Below are 16,727 nucleotides of genomic sequence, written 5' to 3'. Positions count from 1 at the left end.
AGATTGCTGTTACAAATATTCAGTTGATAACTTCTCAACATATTTTTCCTTGATCTTTCTCTGCCTTTTGAATTTATTTTTTTTTGTGCCAAGGAATGTTATAAACAGACTCACTTAGAAAATAAAATAAACCACATAATTCTTACAATTGACAATTTTAAGGAACAAAGATAAGGTGACAAAAAGTGGTGAAAAAATAAGTTCACATCCATCACTGCTTTATCTTTTACCCCTTATTCAACAGGGAAATCCAGTTTGGAATTCCTGTCACAGATGAGGATGGAAAAAGACTGGGTGATTCATCCAAAGCAGCTCAGCAGGCAATTGCCCAGGTGGTGATATCCAGGATTCTGATGGCTGCTCCTGGCATGGGTAAGGATAAATCCTGTGCAGTCCTGATAATCAGTCCCTGCAGTGAGGAGATTCTGTTCTATCCAAGTGATTTTCCTCAGGGTTCAAATTACCTTACAGCTCCCCAGGCAGTGTTGGCCTTTCTGTTTAGAACTTCCCCAGGGAAATGTGGGAGCATCCTCAGTGTGTTCCACTGAGCTGCAGCAGGGAAGCTCCTGGGATGCTTCTGCAGAAAAGATCCAGAGAGCAAAGGAATGGGAGCAAATTCCACTTGCTTGGAGTTGGTTTAGGTGCTCTGCCAGTGCCAAATGACTGAGCTCAGGTTTAGTTACTGGTGAAATTGCAGGTTTTGCCTGTTAATATTTTATTACTCACTTTTGTAAATACCAATCTAGCTGGCAATGTGAAATGAAAATACAGTGAATGACAAAAAGCTGTGAAAATTTTATTATGGTATTAGTTCAGCTAAACAGAAGATGAAAACAAAGTGCCATTCTCTCCAAGGTTAATGCCTTTTTTTTATCTTATTTGCAGCAATTCCTCCATTCATAATGAATGCCCTGGAAAAGAAAGCCTTTTTAAAGGTTAGTCTTAGATAGTCTATCTCTATGTATTTCATACCCTAAGTTAATATTTTAATGAACTTTAAATACTTGTTGAATCTTCATATTTGCCTCCCAAACACTGTGGGGGGACATCCCTGTAGAACTTGCTTTACAGCTGTCTCTTTCCTTCTGCCTTTCTTAGAGAGAAATAACTTGGTTCCTTTTGTCACAGTGCAAGGTAACAGTGAGAAAATAGGAACATCCTCGTTACTTTCATAATTGTTCTTTGAATGCACATTTCCTCCTGTGAAACAAACCTTCCTTGTACTGAGTCTTGGAATACAATTTATTGGGGGAAAAAAAAATTTAATAATGCTGGTTTTCTCAAGATAGCAATAAGGAGGCTTTGCTTATCTGCTGTAGCAGCAATCTGAGTTTGCAAAGAAAAATGATGGTAAAAATCTCTCATGAATATGATCCTTTAAAATTTACTGGATGTAAAGTCTAGGGTAGGCGTAGAATGGGCATTCTTTATCAAAGATTATTTATTTCCTATATTCTTTTTATGCTAATGTAGTGTGAAGTCAAACGCCAGGTGTTGGCAAATCCATTACCTACATCAACATTCTGCACTGTGTGAGCATGAGAGGGAAAAGAACAATAATGGAATTAGTTACAGGGTTGGCTAACACAAGGGAAATAATATTCAGGTGAGGAACCCTTTAATTCTTTACCAGTAAAGGGAATTTCATCCTCACTGCTGATATCACTGATTTAATTATTTGGTAGCTCCAGGCAAGGCCTCTGCTTGTAAGACCCACCCAAGAATCTTAAGAAAATCTGTCTCCTTCCTGTTAGAAAAATTAGGGGAAAAAAACAGACCCTGCCTTGGAAAAGTTTGTGTGGGGACAAGGAGGACAAGCAGGGGAATGTTTTGTTTGGAATGGTTTTGTTTGTCTAAGATAAAGCTTTCTAAAGTGTTTAAATTTTATCTCTGTTTCTGCCCTTTGTGTCTCTTGTGCAGAGTGAGATTACCCAGTTGCACACCCCATTTGAAAGTGTCTCTGTATTTATAAGGCAGGAACAGATTGCCTGGGGCAATTGGGGCTGCCCCATCCCTGGAAGTGTCCAAGGCCAGGTTGGAAAGGGTTTGGAACAACCTGGGATAGTGAAGGGGGTGGAACTGGATGATCTTAAAAGTTCCTTCCAACCCAAACCATTCTGGGACTGTCTTCCAATCTTAAAACTTCTTTTTCCCTAAAGTGCTTTGCTTCCCTCCCACTTTTTAACAGAAAACATTTTTGCTCACAGTGTAAAAACAGGAAATGTGGCATTTGAGTTTCAGGGTAAAAATCAGTGTGTGCTGCTTTTATCTCCTGGAAGAAGTGAGCCTGCAGGGCATCCAAACACACCACAACTTGTGATACTGTGATGTTCTTGAGAATGTATTGCCTGGAAATTTAACCCTTGTTTAAAAAAATTTAGGGAAAAAATTATTTTGTATGTGTTGACATGTGAGAAATGTCACAAAGCCATTGCCTCAGCTGACAAATACATGACATTTGTGAAGAAATTGCAGCAATCCTCAGGGTCTGGAGACAAATACCTGTTGGTTTTGTGTGGTGTAATCAACATAAGGGTGTTGTGAATTTTTCAGATCAGCCAAAATGAGCGATTTCTGCAGTGACTACTCAGTGGTCTCTGGTACCATCCTGTCCTGTCCCTCAGAGACTGAATGCAGGTGAAACACTGCTCTGCAGGTAGCCAGTGGTAACACCTGGTAGAGATTAGTATTAAACCCATTAAGGAATGAGCTGCATTTTTAACAAGCAGCTTCTGCATGTCCTCATGGAGTTTGAGAAGCACCATCCCATGCCAGCACTCCACCACCATCCCCACACTGCTTTATTAACTCATCACCCTTGGCCTCTCCTTCGCCACCACTCTTGGAAATAATTCCTGACTGCTTGCCAAAGCCTCTTAAGCAACACACAAGGCCAAAAAATAGGCAAATGGTTGTGGAATGATAAAAGAAATTAGAAAGCTGGTCTGCAGTAAGGCAGAGAGAAGGAAATGCTCCTGGGATGTTGGTCTCAGAGCAGCCTGTCATGCTCTGATATTTGGGATAAGATGTAGGTCATGGAGCCCAGCTCATCCCCCACGTTCCCACTGGGTTTTGCACCAAGGCATTGGTGTGAATTAACAACATTCCCAGAAGTTACTGCTAGAAGATGCCTCAAGAATGTTCTTGGAACACAGGCATGTATTTACTGCTTCAAAAAGAAGTTGCCTTGAAGAAGTATTTTTATCTGTAGAAGTTTTTTTTGCCATTGGTTTCAGCAGCAGCTTTGGGGCCTGTTTATGTAATTATGCAGCATAGCAGTAATTGATTAGGCTGCAGAATATCTATTTTCATTTTATCCCTGTGGCCATACTCCTGACCAGCTCTGTGCAGAACCAGGTTATTTTACCTGCTGCACAGGAGGATCCATAAAGACCCTTGCCCTGAGGCACAGGGTTTATAGATTTTATTTACAGGGAACTTTTCTCCTAAAGAAATAGATTGATTTTTTCCATATAAACTTACGAAAATTCCAATCAACGCTAAAGTTTTAGTTTCTATTACTACTCTTACACAGCTTTAGCTACAGTTTCTCTTCTGTTCTGCAAATTGTATTAACATCCAAGTTGGTTCTAGAAGTTCCTCGTACATCCTTGAAACAAGTTTCATGGGATCTTTTAATCTGCAGCTACAATCTGTATTCAAAATGGTTACAAAACCAGAACAGAGAGCCTTTTCCTTCAAGCATTGTTCTTGAATGTCTTATGCCCTGAAGTCCTCCACACATTCCTAATTTCACTGTCATTTCATTTATGTATTTTTTTGAAAACAGACATAGGAAAGCTGACAGATTTTTATATCCAACAAAGAAAGGAGGCAGTTAGAGAAAAGCTGATTCTCCTTATGGCTTTTGTTTGCTTAATTATCATTTCTCCATTTTCTCTGTTTGCACTAACCACTAAAATGTCATAAAGACATCTGGAAATTAAATCCTAATTCATTGGGAACTGCCTTCTTCCTGAGTTAAATGATAGTTCTCTAACACACTGAATTCTTCTGCTCTTTCTCTTGTAGTTTCTCCATTTTCTCTCTTTGTGGGGGTGTGCAGCCTGCATTTGAATTTTATTGTTTTACGTTGTTCCCTGGGCAACTCCAGTTCTTAATTCTGACCTCCCAGTGTTACTTTTTGCTCACCATCTTTCTGTATTAGTGCAGCCTGGTAACATTCTTGAAAAATAAAGGCTGGAATTCAGATCAAGTTGGCAAAATGTTCCAGCACATAAACTCCATGTTCTTTATGGAGTCTGTATTAGACACCTCTCTCTCTCAGCTCAGTGACTGACTCTGACAAAGGCATAAAACCATTCATTCCTCTCAGGGCACCTTCCAACAGCCTTTTCAGTTATAAAATTGTATTTGGGGCTTTTCTGTTAAATCCCTTGGGTCCCACACTCCCCTTGGAATGCACAGCATTCCCCTCCCTCCCTTCTCAGAGACACTGCAGGGTTTGGCTTGTGTTCATCACCTCTTGGCATGGATTCTCCCAGGGCATAAAATGAAAATTTGGGGTGAGTTTATCTCAGCTGAGGGTCAGATGGAGGTGTTTAGGGAATGCCAGAACAGCAAAGCTCTGCTGCCTTCACTCTTCTTGCTATTGTTGTGTGTCCCCATTTGTTATCTCCTATTGCAGGTTATTGCTGAATTGCCCAGTTCTTCCTGCACTCATTTCTGCATTACAGATTGACTCCAGGAAAAAAAATAAAGAAAAGAGAAGCAGTCTTCTACATTGTTTCTTCTCCCTCAGGCTCTGGAGAAGTTTTGCTCCACACAGGCTCATTTTCCCTGCCTCAGACACTGCTGTGACCTCCCTCAGCCCTAATTTTATTTTAAAATTCCCTTTGTGTCCTCATGGCAGCTGTGTCTGTTCTGCTCTTAATGGAGCAAGAGGCAGCAGTGGCCACTGAACAGCTCTGGGTTTACTTCATTAGTCATTAATTTCAACTAAAATTCTACCAATGAGAGTGAATTCCTAAATAATTTTAAAAGCCTGCGAAAAGAAATCTTGGCATATATTCAAGTTCTGCAAAAGTTACAGAATTAATGAGGCATGTGGGTTATGTGTTGCTTTTTCAGCTTGGTTTTCCCAGTCCTCAACCCCTTCTTTTCTTCAATAAAAGGTGAACTCTTGCAGAACTGGAGTGTTGCTACAGGGACAAGTTCCTGCACATCAGGGGAAATCATATGCCAGCAGAAAGGGCTAAGAGAGGCAGATTTACATCTCCTTTATTTATGGCTGGTGGCTCGAGTTGCAGGTTAAAAGCATTTGATGCCACCAAAGGGAAGGAGCTGTAACCAGCCTGAGCTCTTCCTTGGAATGCCTGGGCAGAATTCCCTGTGCCCTGCAGAGCTGGGGCAGCACCACTTAGAAACTTCCAAATTTCAGCTCTGTTGCTACTGTGGGCTTGTGAGACTCAAAGCAAAGGCCCAGGAGCAGGTCCTGAGCCAAACAGGCACTGACTCAGGGGAGATTCTGACACTTCCTCAGGATCCCTGTGCACATTGATTCCCCTGGGAATTTCCTTGCTGCTCTCCAAAGGAATGTGGCTCTCAAAGTGGAGCTCAGCATGAAACCATGCTGGTCAGGGCTTTGCCTTCACATCTCAGAGTCTTTTAGGTGCAATCTGTCTCTTAAATGAATTCCAGGAAGGTGGGAAGCAGGAAGAAAAGAGTCCATACTCACTGTGTGTGGTTTTATTTCAACAGAAATTTCCTTGGATGAGCGCTCCCATTCAGGTTGGATTAGTTGGATTCTGGTAAGTGGTTTCTTTGGGTTGGGTCTGCTATCCTAAGAGATACTTGTAGAGGTTTTGGGAGTGCAGCAATATTTGCTTTTTTTTAAGGAAAAAAAACAAGGTTGAGAGTTACTGAGGGCACAGCAGTTGTTTCCATCTCTGTAACTGATAAAATATCATGTTAAAAACTAAAAAGCCGTTAGCAGGGAAGAGGCTGCCAAGAAAAGCAGAGGGAGGGGAGAAAGGGAGTGGCAAAAAAAGGAATGTGGCAGCTTGATTAGAAAAGATGCTTTGGCTGCTACCTCTGAACAGTCAGTGGAATCTCATCCTGGAGGTTGATAATTCTGGAAACATTTGGTTAATAGGGTTTAATTTGCTGTGTTCTGGCATTTTCTGTTGTCATGCACACAAAGGTAAAGCACTGTAAGGATATCAAATGGTAAATTTAGACAAATTTGGGAACATTGAATTGAAACATTTAGTGCTATTTGTAGGTAATGATTTCATAAGGTACAATGCAATGAGAAATAAAAGTTAAAAAGCACTTTGTGGAACATTACCTCACTGTGTACAGAAAACAAGAAAGCTTTTTACTTAAGTCATGCATAAGAATTTTGAATTCTCTTAGCACCCTAAATATTGTAAACCTGGTTTTGTCTCCTCTAGTCTCGTGTTTGCAACTCCCCTGTGTTGTGCACTGTTTCCTCAGAAAAGGTGGGTACTGCTGTGAATTCTTCTCACTTCAGTGTTATTCCAGATCCAGTCATTGTGCTGCACACAGACACAAACACAGGGTCATTGCCTGCTCAAGCACAGTTTTAATTCCCATATAACAAAGGTGATAAACAAGAGAATATACAGAAAAGTAATAACTATGTTATTCATCAGTAATATATAATAGTTGTTTACAAACCCCAGCAGCTCAAGATGAGTTCTATACCATATATTCATGTCCAGTAAGGTTATGGATGCACTAAATACAGTCAGAGCCCATTTTATTTTCAGCTGGAAACTCTTCTATTTATACAGAACAGCACTGGAATATCTGTGCTCATTTGTTATTTGAGTAATATTTTTCCAGACTTTTTCATCAATACAGAAGTAGCTCAGTACTGGAAGCAGTCTTAGAAACAATATTCCTTATAGCTGAAATCCTTATGAAATCTGAATGAATTACTTAACAAAAACCTTAGCTTAGTTTGGTACACATTATGGACAGGGCCTTAAATTCAGCTGTCTCATTCTCATTTTAATAGTGGTTGTCTAAACTCAACAAGCTGCCAGCTGTACCTTAAACAACCCAAGCTGGAGCTGAGTCCATTAAAATGCTGAACAACTCAGGCACCTTTTGACTTCCAGAAAACAATAGCCAATTCTCAGTGTTGTTTGAGTACAACAGGGCTGACACCATCTGTCTCCCTGCTTGGCCTAGGACAGAGAACTGTGGTAAACAAGTGTCACTAGGCTACCTGGAGATGACTTGACAAACCAACCCAGCACACATGCTACAGGTCTTGATTTCAGCCAGGGCTCTCCAGTTCAGAGGGAGATTAGACCTTGAACTGTGTTCAGGAAATTGCAGCTGTTCAAATGACCTGGCAGCTTATTTCACTTTACTGTGAACCAGCTCTCATAAAAACAAACCTTTTATTCAACTGAATAAAATCACATAGTAAGTTAAATAGGAAAATAGATTCTATTTAATAAAAATCATTTTAGGAAGGTAAGTTTCAATTGCCAGCAACAACCTGAGCAATGAAATGGATCCTTACCCTCATGGTAATAGCAACAGACATTTCCTGACTCCATGGACTAGCGCAGTGCCCTTGGAGCAGGGATTCATGTGCCCTGGTCTGTGAGCCTGCTTCCTGGATAAGATATTTAAAAATATCTGAAAACTCTTTTGACAATGTAGGAATTTTAGCAGATGCATTGTCCATCTCATTTTCCCTTCTGGTGCTTGCTTGGTGTAACCCCTTCACTGTTTCTTTTGCTCAGTTCCATGTCGGTGTCGCGCTTGGAGCCAGAGTTGCAAGCCAAGATCCGAGCCAGCTGCCCTGGCCTAGAACGTGTATACTTCAATAAAGGATTATAATTCAAGGAAGGCAAAGTATCTTTCAAGGAGAAACTTATGAACTTATTTTTTGAATTGTGTGCCAACATAGACAAGAACACACCTTTATCTTGTCCTTTTGTTAAACAAGTTTGATCATCTGCATTATTTTACAGTTAAAGACTTTCCTCAGCATAGTGTTTAAATCACATAAGGTCACTTTGTCCACTTTGGTATTGTTTGAAAGTTTAAACATACATATCCAGAGATGTTTACATAAGTCTCAAGCAGCTACAATAACAATAAAGAAGCGCACAATGAAAACCAGATGCTATTATATTGGATTTGCCACCTGTTCCAGTAATAGCGGGGCAGGGACCTCCTTTTCAAAAGTCATAGAGCAACTGAACGAAGTTGCCAGCCTCTGGTAGCCACAGGACGGGTGGCTGAACGTGTCAGGATGTTGTGCAGGAAGGGCTTTTTGCCAGGGGGCTGATTGGGCTGCAGGTTCTCCCTGTTGGCACAGAAGCGTTTCTTGAGGGCGGAGGTTGGCGGCACCTGCAGCCTCTGCACCGTGTGGTACTGCTCAGCAATGCAGGCTGCCTTCTTGCGCAGGTCCAGCTTCACCAGCATCATGTTGTTCTGCAGCTCTGCCAGGGTCTGGTCCTGAAGGCAAGGCAAGATATATTTATATTAAAAAAATATAAAAATATCAAATCATAGAAAGAAAAGCTCATTGCGAGTTGGAGCAGACCTTAAAGATCCTCTTGTTCTCTGTTGTGGACAGGGACAGCTTTTACTAGGCCAGCTTGCTCCAAGCCCTGTCCAACCTGGCCTTAAAACACTTCCAGGGATGGAGCAGCCACAACTTCTCTAGGAAATGTGTTTTCAGTGCTTCAGCATCCTTACAGTATTTTTTCCTAATATCTAATCTAAACCTCAGTGTGAAGCTATTCCCCCTGGTCTTGTACAAAAAGTCCCTCTCCAGCTTTCTTGTAGGCTCCCGTCAGGTACAATGAGAAGTTGTCTTAACTCCCCGGTTACTGTGAACTGAGGAGGATAAACAACCTTGTGCCAAAATTCACTAACTGTTCTGCTAAATAAGACCATGCATAAAAGCTTCTACTGTGAACAGTGTAGCAGTTCAGTAACACATAGGAACAGTAAGGGTGGGACAAAGCTGACTCCATCCTGCTGCAAATATGCTGCCATAGCAACTGTGATGGAGTGGATAAGGAAATGAGAACTCTGAATTCTCCCACTTTAAGTGCAGGCTGCCAGTGAACTGAACAGGAACAATTTGGGTCTCCTGTGGAGAGGTAAATACACAACTAACTCCACCATTGAAAAAATCAGCCATAGAGCTCCCTTCACAAAATATGTATTAGCAAATAAATAATTTTTATTTGCAGCAGCAAGAACTTTGTTGCTCTGATTATGGCCAAGCACACAGATTGGAGCCCTCTCCCCCATGCAACCCACACCAAAGCAGACACATCACCTGTCTTGCCAGGATGTCATCGCACGTGCCCAGGGCTTCTCGCAGCTTCCCTGCCCCTGTGCTGTGGCAGCACGCTCGCTCTGCAGACTGCAGAGACTCCCCAATTTTGTGTAGCTCTGAACGCAGCAATCTGATGTTCTAGAAGAGAGGGGTTTAATGCAACAGCTGGTTTTGGCACTGCTCTGCAAACAAAGCCACTCCAAGGTAATTCAGGCATGCAGCACTGAGGGAGGATCCCCATCTGAGTGATCAGATACTACAACCTTCAACAACTACTGTAAGTTCAACAAACCCATTTCATTTGTTTAAAAACCTGGAAACAGCAGCCCCGAACTCTGTTTAAGCTGGCAGCCACTTTGCCCTGCAAATGTTCTTTTCTGTAACACAGAACTGGAGTTACCTTTTGTCCATCCTCCAGCTTCCTGTCCACATCCATAGTCATGGGTTTGGCAGAGGGAGGTGGCTCCACTAATTTCTGGTACTTGTGCAACTCTAGGAACAGACAAAAAGTAGTGAGCAACAGGACATTGATCAGCTTTCAGAACCCTGAAATTCAGGACTTCCCTTGAGACAAGCTGCCACAGGCAAGCTGGAAAGAGCTTTTGAGTTTGTGCAGAAAGGCACAAACATTCCAGGCTTCTCCCATTCACTTAGACAAAGGGGCTTAAGAATTTGAATGGAAAGATTATCTTGTGCTAAAGTCCATTTTCCTGTGAAAATGAAGTGAAACTGCCCATCCAGCACATTATTCCTGTCACCTACAAGTCAAATAATGTTTTGAGGGTGCCTAAATCCAATGTACCCTGAAGCAAGTCTCTCTAACCCTGCACAGGGAGCTCTCAGCAGGGTTCAGAACCTGTACAGCATTGCTGCTGTACCTGCACTTGTGGAATTCAGCTCCTTTTGACACTGCTCCAGCCTGGCTTTGGTGTCTGCCAGCTCCTGCTGCAGAGCAGACGAGGTGGTCGCTCGCTTGGATCGGCGTACACTCTGCTCTGAGTCCTTTTGCTTGGCTTCCAGGCTCTCCAGTTTTTGTTTGGTGTCCTTCAGAGCAGCTTTGAGCTCAGAAATCTCCTCATCACGCTCCTGAGGAAGGAAGTTTGTTCAGAGAGTCAAGATTTTTGTAGCACAACTTGTCTGAAACATTCTGTGTCTTTATTCCTGGAGAATTTTTCAATCCCACACTTCACAAATTGAACCCAGCCTTTAAGGTTACTTTTAAGTGAGTACAGCAAACCCACTTCCTGGGAGCCTAAACCACTTTTTTACAGGCTCTAAAGAGGGATTGCTTTAAGATTTGGCATCTTCAGAGTAGTCTGCGAGAAGTCCCAGAGGTCACTCAAATGCTGTAGGCATCAAAATATGGACAGGTCCACATCTATCATCATAACTGAGAGAAAGAAGAGAAATTTACACAGCTTATGTGAATCTGAAGAGCCTAAATCCAGCCACTAGTGGAAAGAGTTAAGAGGAGAGAGACTCATGTTGAACAAATGGACAAATCAGGATGGTTGTACATTAGTTTCCAGACTGACTGTTCAAAATTAGGAAGCCTAATGGGCTACATAAAGTAGGAGACAAGAAGCAAAAATTGTTGATCAAGGGATGAAATAATATCACCAAAAATACCTCAGAGAGCAAAATCTTTCTTTTCATTTTGCATAAAGATCTTCCTGGACTCAAGTACCCAGAGTCCCTTCCCAACCCACTGCTGCTTTCCTGATTGCCCTGAACAAACCTGCATCTCCTCCTGGTAGTGGTCAGTCAGTAACTCCTTCAGGATGTTCATTTTGCCCTCATACAGTTCCTCCAGCTGCTCTCTCTGAGCATCCACGTGCTGGCTACAAAGAGAACAACCAACCCCATGTCAGGACCTGGCAGTTCTGGGTGCTGCAGCTCATCCTGAGCAGAGGGAGGGAGGGAGAGCAGCACAGGCTGTACCTCCACCACTGCTCCTTCTGTTGCATGTGCTCCAGCATCTCGTTGCAGATCTCCTCGCGCAGGCGCATCTCGAGCTGCAGCTTCTTCTGCCGCTCCTGCACCAGCAGCTCCCGCACAGCCTCGACCGCGCGCAGCAGGTCCTGCAAGAGACACAGCTCTGCTGCCCACACTGCACTACAGAGTCCAGACCTGCAGTAAACTAAGTGATGCCATGGCTGCAGGATGCAGGGATCTAGATATAAGGGTTTAGTCACTTGGAAAGAAAAGTTGCCAGGGTTTGCTACCTTGGCACATGACAGCTTGAGTGTCTGTAGGGTTGACTTCATCTTGAGCATTCAGCTATCCCCACTGCTTGCTTCATCTAGAAAGTTTGATTATTTTTTTCCCATTTAGATTCTTGTTCTGCATGTTTTCTAGATGTCCCTTGCAGAGAAGGAATTACAGGTCTGCACCTGCACTATTACTGCCACTATTGCACAGATGACAAAGTGCTTTCAAATTCAGCATGTGTGTCAGATTTAGACCAACTGCAGAATGTTTTTGTCAAGGATTCCCAATTTCCTGGGTCCTATAACCTTCTGGGGTTCTGTGTCATCTCTCTTGGCTCTCTCTGAGCTCCAATCCCAGCTCCCCAGGCCAAAGCTAACAGTCATGTTCTTGACCTTGCATCCACATAAAGGCTGTAAAACAAATGACAACCCACCTTCTTCTCATACATAGAGACATCTCCCTCATCCTCAGTGTCTTCTTCTGATTCCACATCTTCCTCTGGCTCTGCCTCTGGACCCTGGCTGATTCGCCTGCTGTGTTCTTTGATGATGGATTTTAAGGATGGAAGTCCCAGCTTCATGGGAGGTGCCTGAACAAGCTGAAGGGGAATAGACCACCATTATCAATCTGCAAAGCCTGGAAGTTGTGTAGTCTTTAAACACAGCCAGCCCCTCTCTGCAACCTGTCAGCCATTTCAGTTTAGCTGGATACAATAACCACTGGAGAAGCGTAGGGATGAGGTACAAGCATGCTCCCTCCCCTTGTGGTGGGAAGGGACTAAGTCCCACAGAAGCAAGAGAAACCAAAGCCACCCTGACCATGCCACGATCCTGGTGTGTGTGACTCACCTGGCTGGCAATGGCTGAGAACTTGGCTACATGCAGAGTCTCATCGTAGGTGGAAGCACACTGGTTGATGTTGACAATCATGCAGGAGCGCCCGCGCCCGGTGAAGAAGCCCTGGAACACGCGGGTCAGTTTGCTGTCCCGGAACGGAACCACCGCCTGCTTTGTCCTGTGGGAGAGACACCAGTGAGCTGGGAAAGCAAAAAAAAAAACCCCACACCCTCCCCTCTGGAGGTATGGATGCTCACCTGGCCTGCTGGTTCTGGCGGAGGGCGGCGATGCAGCGGCCCAGGGTGTGCAGGGAGGTGTTGATGTTGTTGGCTTCCTTCATTCGCTCCCCGCTCCTCTGGTCCTTGCAGCGCTCAGAGCCCGCCAGGTCACACAGGGACAGCCTGAGGGAAACACAGTCATATTCACATCTCTTACAGGCTTTGTTTGTCCTGCCAGATCAGGTTTACACTTCAGACACCCTGCAGTCACCTTCCCAGCTTCCCCATAAGGACACAGAGACCATTCTTTTGGGTGCCTGGGCTGTTGATGGACAGAACGGCCTGCCTTAAGTGTAAAATAATCTTTGAAGTGTCAGCTTCAGAGATCCTTTGCCAGTCCTAAAACAGCCATTTTCCAGATAAATACATCCCAGGGACAGGCACCAGCAGCACTCAAATCAGCCCTGCTGCAAAGGGTAAGGATGCTCACATTTACCTTCACTCAAAAAGCCTGAGAACTACCTCAAGTTGTACCTTGCAGTACTCCTCAAACTCCTGTCAGTTCTAAGACTTAACATTTATTCCTTCCAAGTATACCTTCAACAACATCATCATCAAGATACTTCCCATACCCCAGGCCCTCAACTAAAGAGACAAAACAGTTGAGATTACACCCAAATCCTAAAAAACCATGAAACTTACTCGCTGATTTTTGGAACAACTTCACTGCCACCTCTTTGCAAGTGCAGAATGCGAATGGAGAACACACTGTGACTGTAAAGAAACATTCAAGTATTAAAAAAAAAAAAAAAAAGCAAACTTTAAAAGCCCCTCAGAATTGTATTTCTGCCTAAACAATCCCTCTCCCTTCAGACCTGCGACTGGAGTTCTGGTTCATGTGCGTGCTCGCAAAACTCTGGTTTTTCCGACCCAATTTCAGGAGCTTCCAGGCCTCATCTGCATCCCGGACATTGATCCAGTTCAGATCTGGAAAGCAAGCATTGGGCATTGATTGGGCACAGCTGTTGGGAGACTGGCAGAAAACTTATCTCAGCCCCAACCTCACCATTGCGTGTTCTTGACATCAACAAATTTGGCAATCCTGTAACCCCAACATCAGAGCTCTCTGTGGGGCTCTCCAGCACATCACTGCTAAGCCACCCACCCACTCAGTCCTAAACATCAGGCCACCAAACCCCTCCAGCAGGCAAACCCACCTTTCACATAGGGGTTGCCAGTCTGGTCCTCGCAGAGCCGCAGCGTTTGCCGCTTGCGGTTCTGCCCAGGTAGAGCTGGTTCTAACAGGTCATAGATTAACTCGTTGTAGATCTCAAAGAAAGAGACCCAGATGGAGAACTGCACATCTTCTGGGCTGGTGAGTGAAATGCGATCCAAGTCAGCCCAGCAAGGGCCCAGTTCTGGGGAAAAAAAAAGAGAAAAAAAGGAAGGAAAACAAATCATGACTGCAGCTTTTCGTGGATCCAACAGAATGGTTTAGGGCTAGAGCAAGATACTTCCATCGGCAAGCAAAACCATCCCAGACACAAATCCTTTTATTTACTTCCTCCCATTTGCATCTATTCTAATGCCTGTCCCCAGTGAGACAGCCTAAAGTTTCCTTTGACAGGATCATCTGCTCTGTGTAAGGACTTTTACATACCCAATTTTTTTGATTCTAGAATTGCAGGATATTTCAAACATTAATTCTTTCCAGCATAACTGAAGTTTTAGTTCTTGTTATCTCAATCACTCCATGCTTCTGGATACCTGAGTAGCTGGTAGTTCCTGGGTTTGATAGTCAGAGCACAAGTGCTCAGTGCAGCCTGCCACTCTGGCATCCTGCTTCCCAGCAATCCCCATCTCACAGCAATCAGCTGCTCAATAACCACATTCCTTGAATGAAGTGAGTGAACATCAAGCAATTTTTCATTTCACAAGGCTTCGTTATTATGGAGTGGCAAATTCTTCTGATACTGGCAAAACATATGAAGAGTTTTTCTGACGTGGCATCTTTCAAAGGGAAAATCTGAGGCTACAGCACCTTTTCTCCTTTACCCAGAACACAGCATCCAAACAGCCATCACCCTTTTCTTCCCCCATCCTCCAGCAAAAAGCAGCAGGTATTACACAACAGGCTTCCAGAAATACCTTCTGTCTGGCTGAGGTCTGAACGGTTGGTGAGCTGGCTGGATGAAGACAGCCCAGCAACTCCACTGTCAAAGCTGCCACTGGTGGTGGCCTGGAGCTGAGATTCAGCACTGTGACTCCTCTTCAGCGGCGTCAGCAGCTCCTCCTTGAAGGAAACAAGGAACAGGAGCATGCAGGTAGCGTGACACCACCCCTTTCCTCTTGCTGTTGAACTCCCAGAGGCCCCGTGCTTACCTCCCAGAGTCCCCTCTGCAGCATCATCTGCTTCTTGGTCTCCTCCTGGCGCACCTGCCTGCTGTCCAGCCAGGTCACCTCGTTGGAGAGGGCAGGCTTCAGGTCCATGGCCTGGTACAGCCGGTCCCCCACACTGTGGAAGATGGTTGCCAAGGAGCGAGGCAGAATCCCCCCATCTTGGGCAGTGCCTGCAGCAAGAACAGCAGCAAAGCTGAGGATTCAGAGGCAGAAGACAGAAAACAATTCCTTCAACAGGCCCCACAACACCGGGTGCTTTCCTTACCCTGAATCGTGTGAGTCTTCCCTGAATTGGTGATGCCATAGGTGTAAACCAGACAGTTCTGCCCACTCAGCACATCCTTTACCACCTGCTTCATTGTCTCATCAAAGAACAATTTCTGACCCACCTCTGGTCCAAAAATCTGCAAACAAGACATAGAAAAAATGGCTTCACGTAGATCTTCTCTAGCCTTGCTGATGGTTGCTCAAGTGATGTTACATGGTCCTTTGTTCCCTGCACTAGCCGTGAGCAAGAGACCCACCAGCAATTCCAGCTGAGCTTCCTACAAAAACAAGCTGCTCATTTGTTTAATCCAACAACATCTCATATCACTGCAGCCCCTAGTCTGCTTAGAGCCTCATGAACAGGAGTTTGCCATTTGCTGCCAAAAAAGAGTTGTCAGAAACAGCTTAAAATAAAAAAAACTAATAAAGTAGCAACTAAAACCTGAAGTAACCTGATTGCATGAGACTGAAGAGTTCAGGCAGTGCTCTGGGGTCAGTGGATGTGAATAAGGCAGCTTTTCAAGCTGCAGGGCTGGTTTAAGCTTAAATCACTTCCAGATGGGTTGTTTGTCCCAGCTACCTACCCTGGTGAAGGAGAATCTGTGCACTGCTTGTCCCACTCCTCGCTCCGTGCTCCGCATGGTGAAGGAATTCTTTGGAGCTTTCAGAATAAGGCTTTCTGAGTTCTCAATACAGACACAGCCCTAAAGAACACATAAAATCCATCATTGCAGTGGCTTACAGAAGGATAGACAGTGAAGGACAGCAGCATCTCCCAGCAGGCACACAGCCAGCTCAGACTCTGCTTCATTCAGTGTCTCACCTGGTCTTCCCCCTTTTCTACTTCTGTAGATTTCAGAGGTCGAACTCTGAGGTAAACCTTTAATTTTCCATTATTGTCTTCAGCTACAGCCTGCAAGAATCAGCACAAGTTAAATATGGCAGCCAGAGACGCAGCACACACCCCCCATGGGAACACTTAAAAGGAACCACAATATGGAGCACACATGTTGGCTATGTTGGCTGCAAGTGCTGAGGAATTTCTCTGGTCCCAAAATCACCAACAATGCCAGAAGCTTTCTTAGGCATTCCCAAGCACGCCAGCATTATTTTTTTGTTTATCTAATGGAGCAGACCAAGAAGCCAAAGGCCTAACACCCAAACCAAGCATCACCCCAAGAGGCACTTGCTGCCCACTGCTTTCCCAGGAACTGCTCCCCCCAGTTGCTGCCTCTTCTGTCTCTGTTATTTCTGCATCCCACTACCTTTGTACAGAGAACAGCAGCCACAAGTGAAAACGCTGCCCTGTTTGTGACAGAAGGGCTCCAAGCTGACCTGAGCGCCCTCGAGGTTTGGGGAGATGGCAGAGAACTCCGGCAGCAGGTCCTTGCGCAGGTCAGCCCCAAAGCCCGCTGCTGTGGACTCGAGCACAGGGGAGGCTGCAGCCTCATCGTCAGAAAACAGCCCCGGGGAGGCGAGTGCTTGTGCCAT

At 44.4% G+C, this 16,727-nt stretch overlaps 2 protein-coding genes across 3 annotated transcripts in view; one reads left to right on the top strand and one right to left on the bottom strand.

Moving 5' to 3' along the window:
* Positions 1–8,130, top strand: part of SFXN1 (sideroflexin 1) — a 21,812-nt gene extending 13,682 nt beyond the window's left edge. For both annotated transcript variants that reach the window (XM_071443566.1, XM_071443567.1), the window contains 5 exons: positions 245–372; positions 886–935; positions 5,722–5,771; positions 6,417–6,464; positions 7,749–8,130. In XM_071443566.1, coding sequence (XP_071299667.1) covers positions 245–372; positions 886–935; positions 5,722–5,771; positions 6,417–6,464; positions 7,749–7,845 — 373 coding nt within the window. In that variant the 3' untranslated portion in view covers positions 7,846–8,130. The remainder of the gene's footprint in view (positions 1–244; positions 373–885; positions 936–5,721; positions 5,772–6,416; positions 6,465–7,748) is intronic.
* Positions 7,968–16,727, bottom strand: KIF20A (kinesin family member 20A). The gene is made up of 18 exons (XM_071443569.1): positions 16,572–16,727; positions 16,060–16,149; positions 15,821–15,940; positions 15,235–15,373; positions 14,952–15,139; positions 14,718–14,862; positions 13,787–13,987; positions 13,445–13,556; positions 13,272–13,343; positions 12,609–12,752; positions 12,364–12,529; positions 11,949–12,113; positions 11,246–11,385; positions 11,043–11,145; positions 10,183–10,390; positions 9,705–9,796; positions 9,305–9,442; positions 7,968–8,469 (listed from the first exon to the last, which is right to left on the bottom strand). Exons 1-18 carry the CDS (start codon positions 16,725–16,727, stop codon positions 8,197–8,199), a joined length of 2,652 nt encoding a protein of 883 aa, XP_071299670.1. The 3' UTR covers positions 7,968–8,196.

The sequence above is a fragment of the Agelaius tricolor genome, unplaced genomic scaffold, assembly GCF_023055355.1.
Source record: "Agelaius tricolor isolate 1412-34295 unplaced genomic scaffold, bAgeTri1.0.p SCAF_18, whole genome shotgun sequence".
NCBI lineage: Eukaryota > Metazoa > Chordata > Aves > Passeriformes > Icteridae > Agelaius > Agelaius tricolor.
Note: the sequence above shows the minus strand (reverse complement) of the source record. Positions and strands in the feature narration are given on the sequence as shown.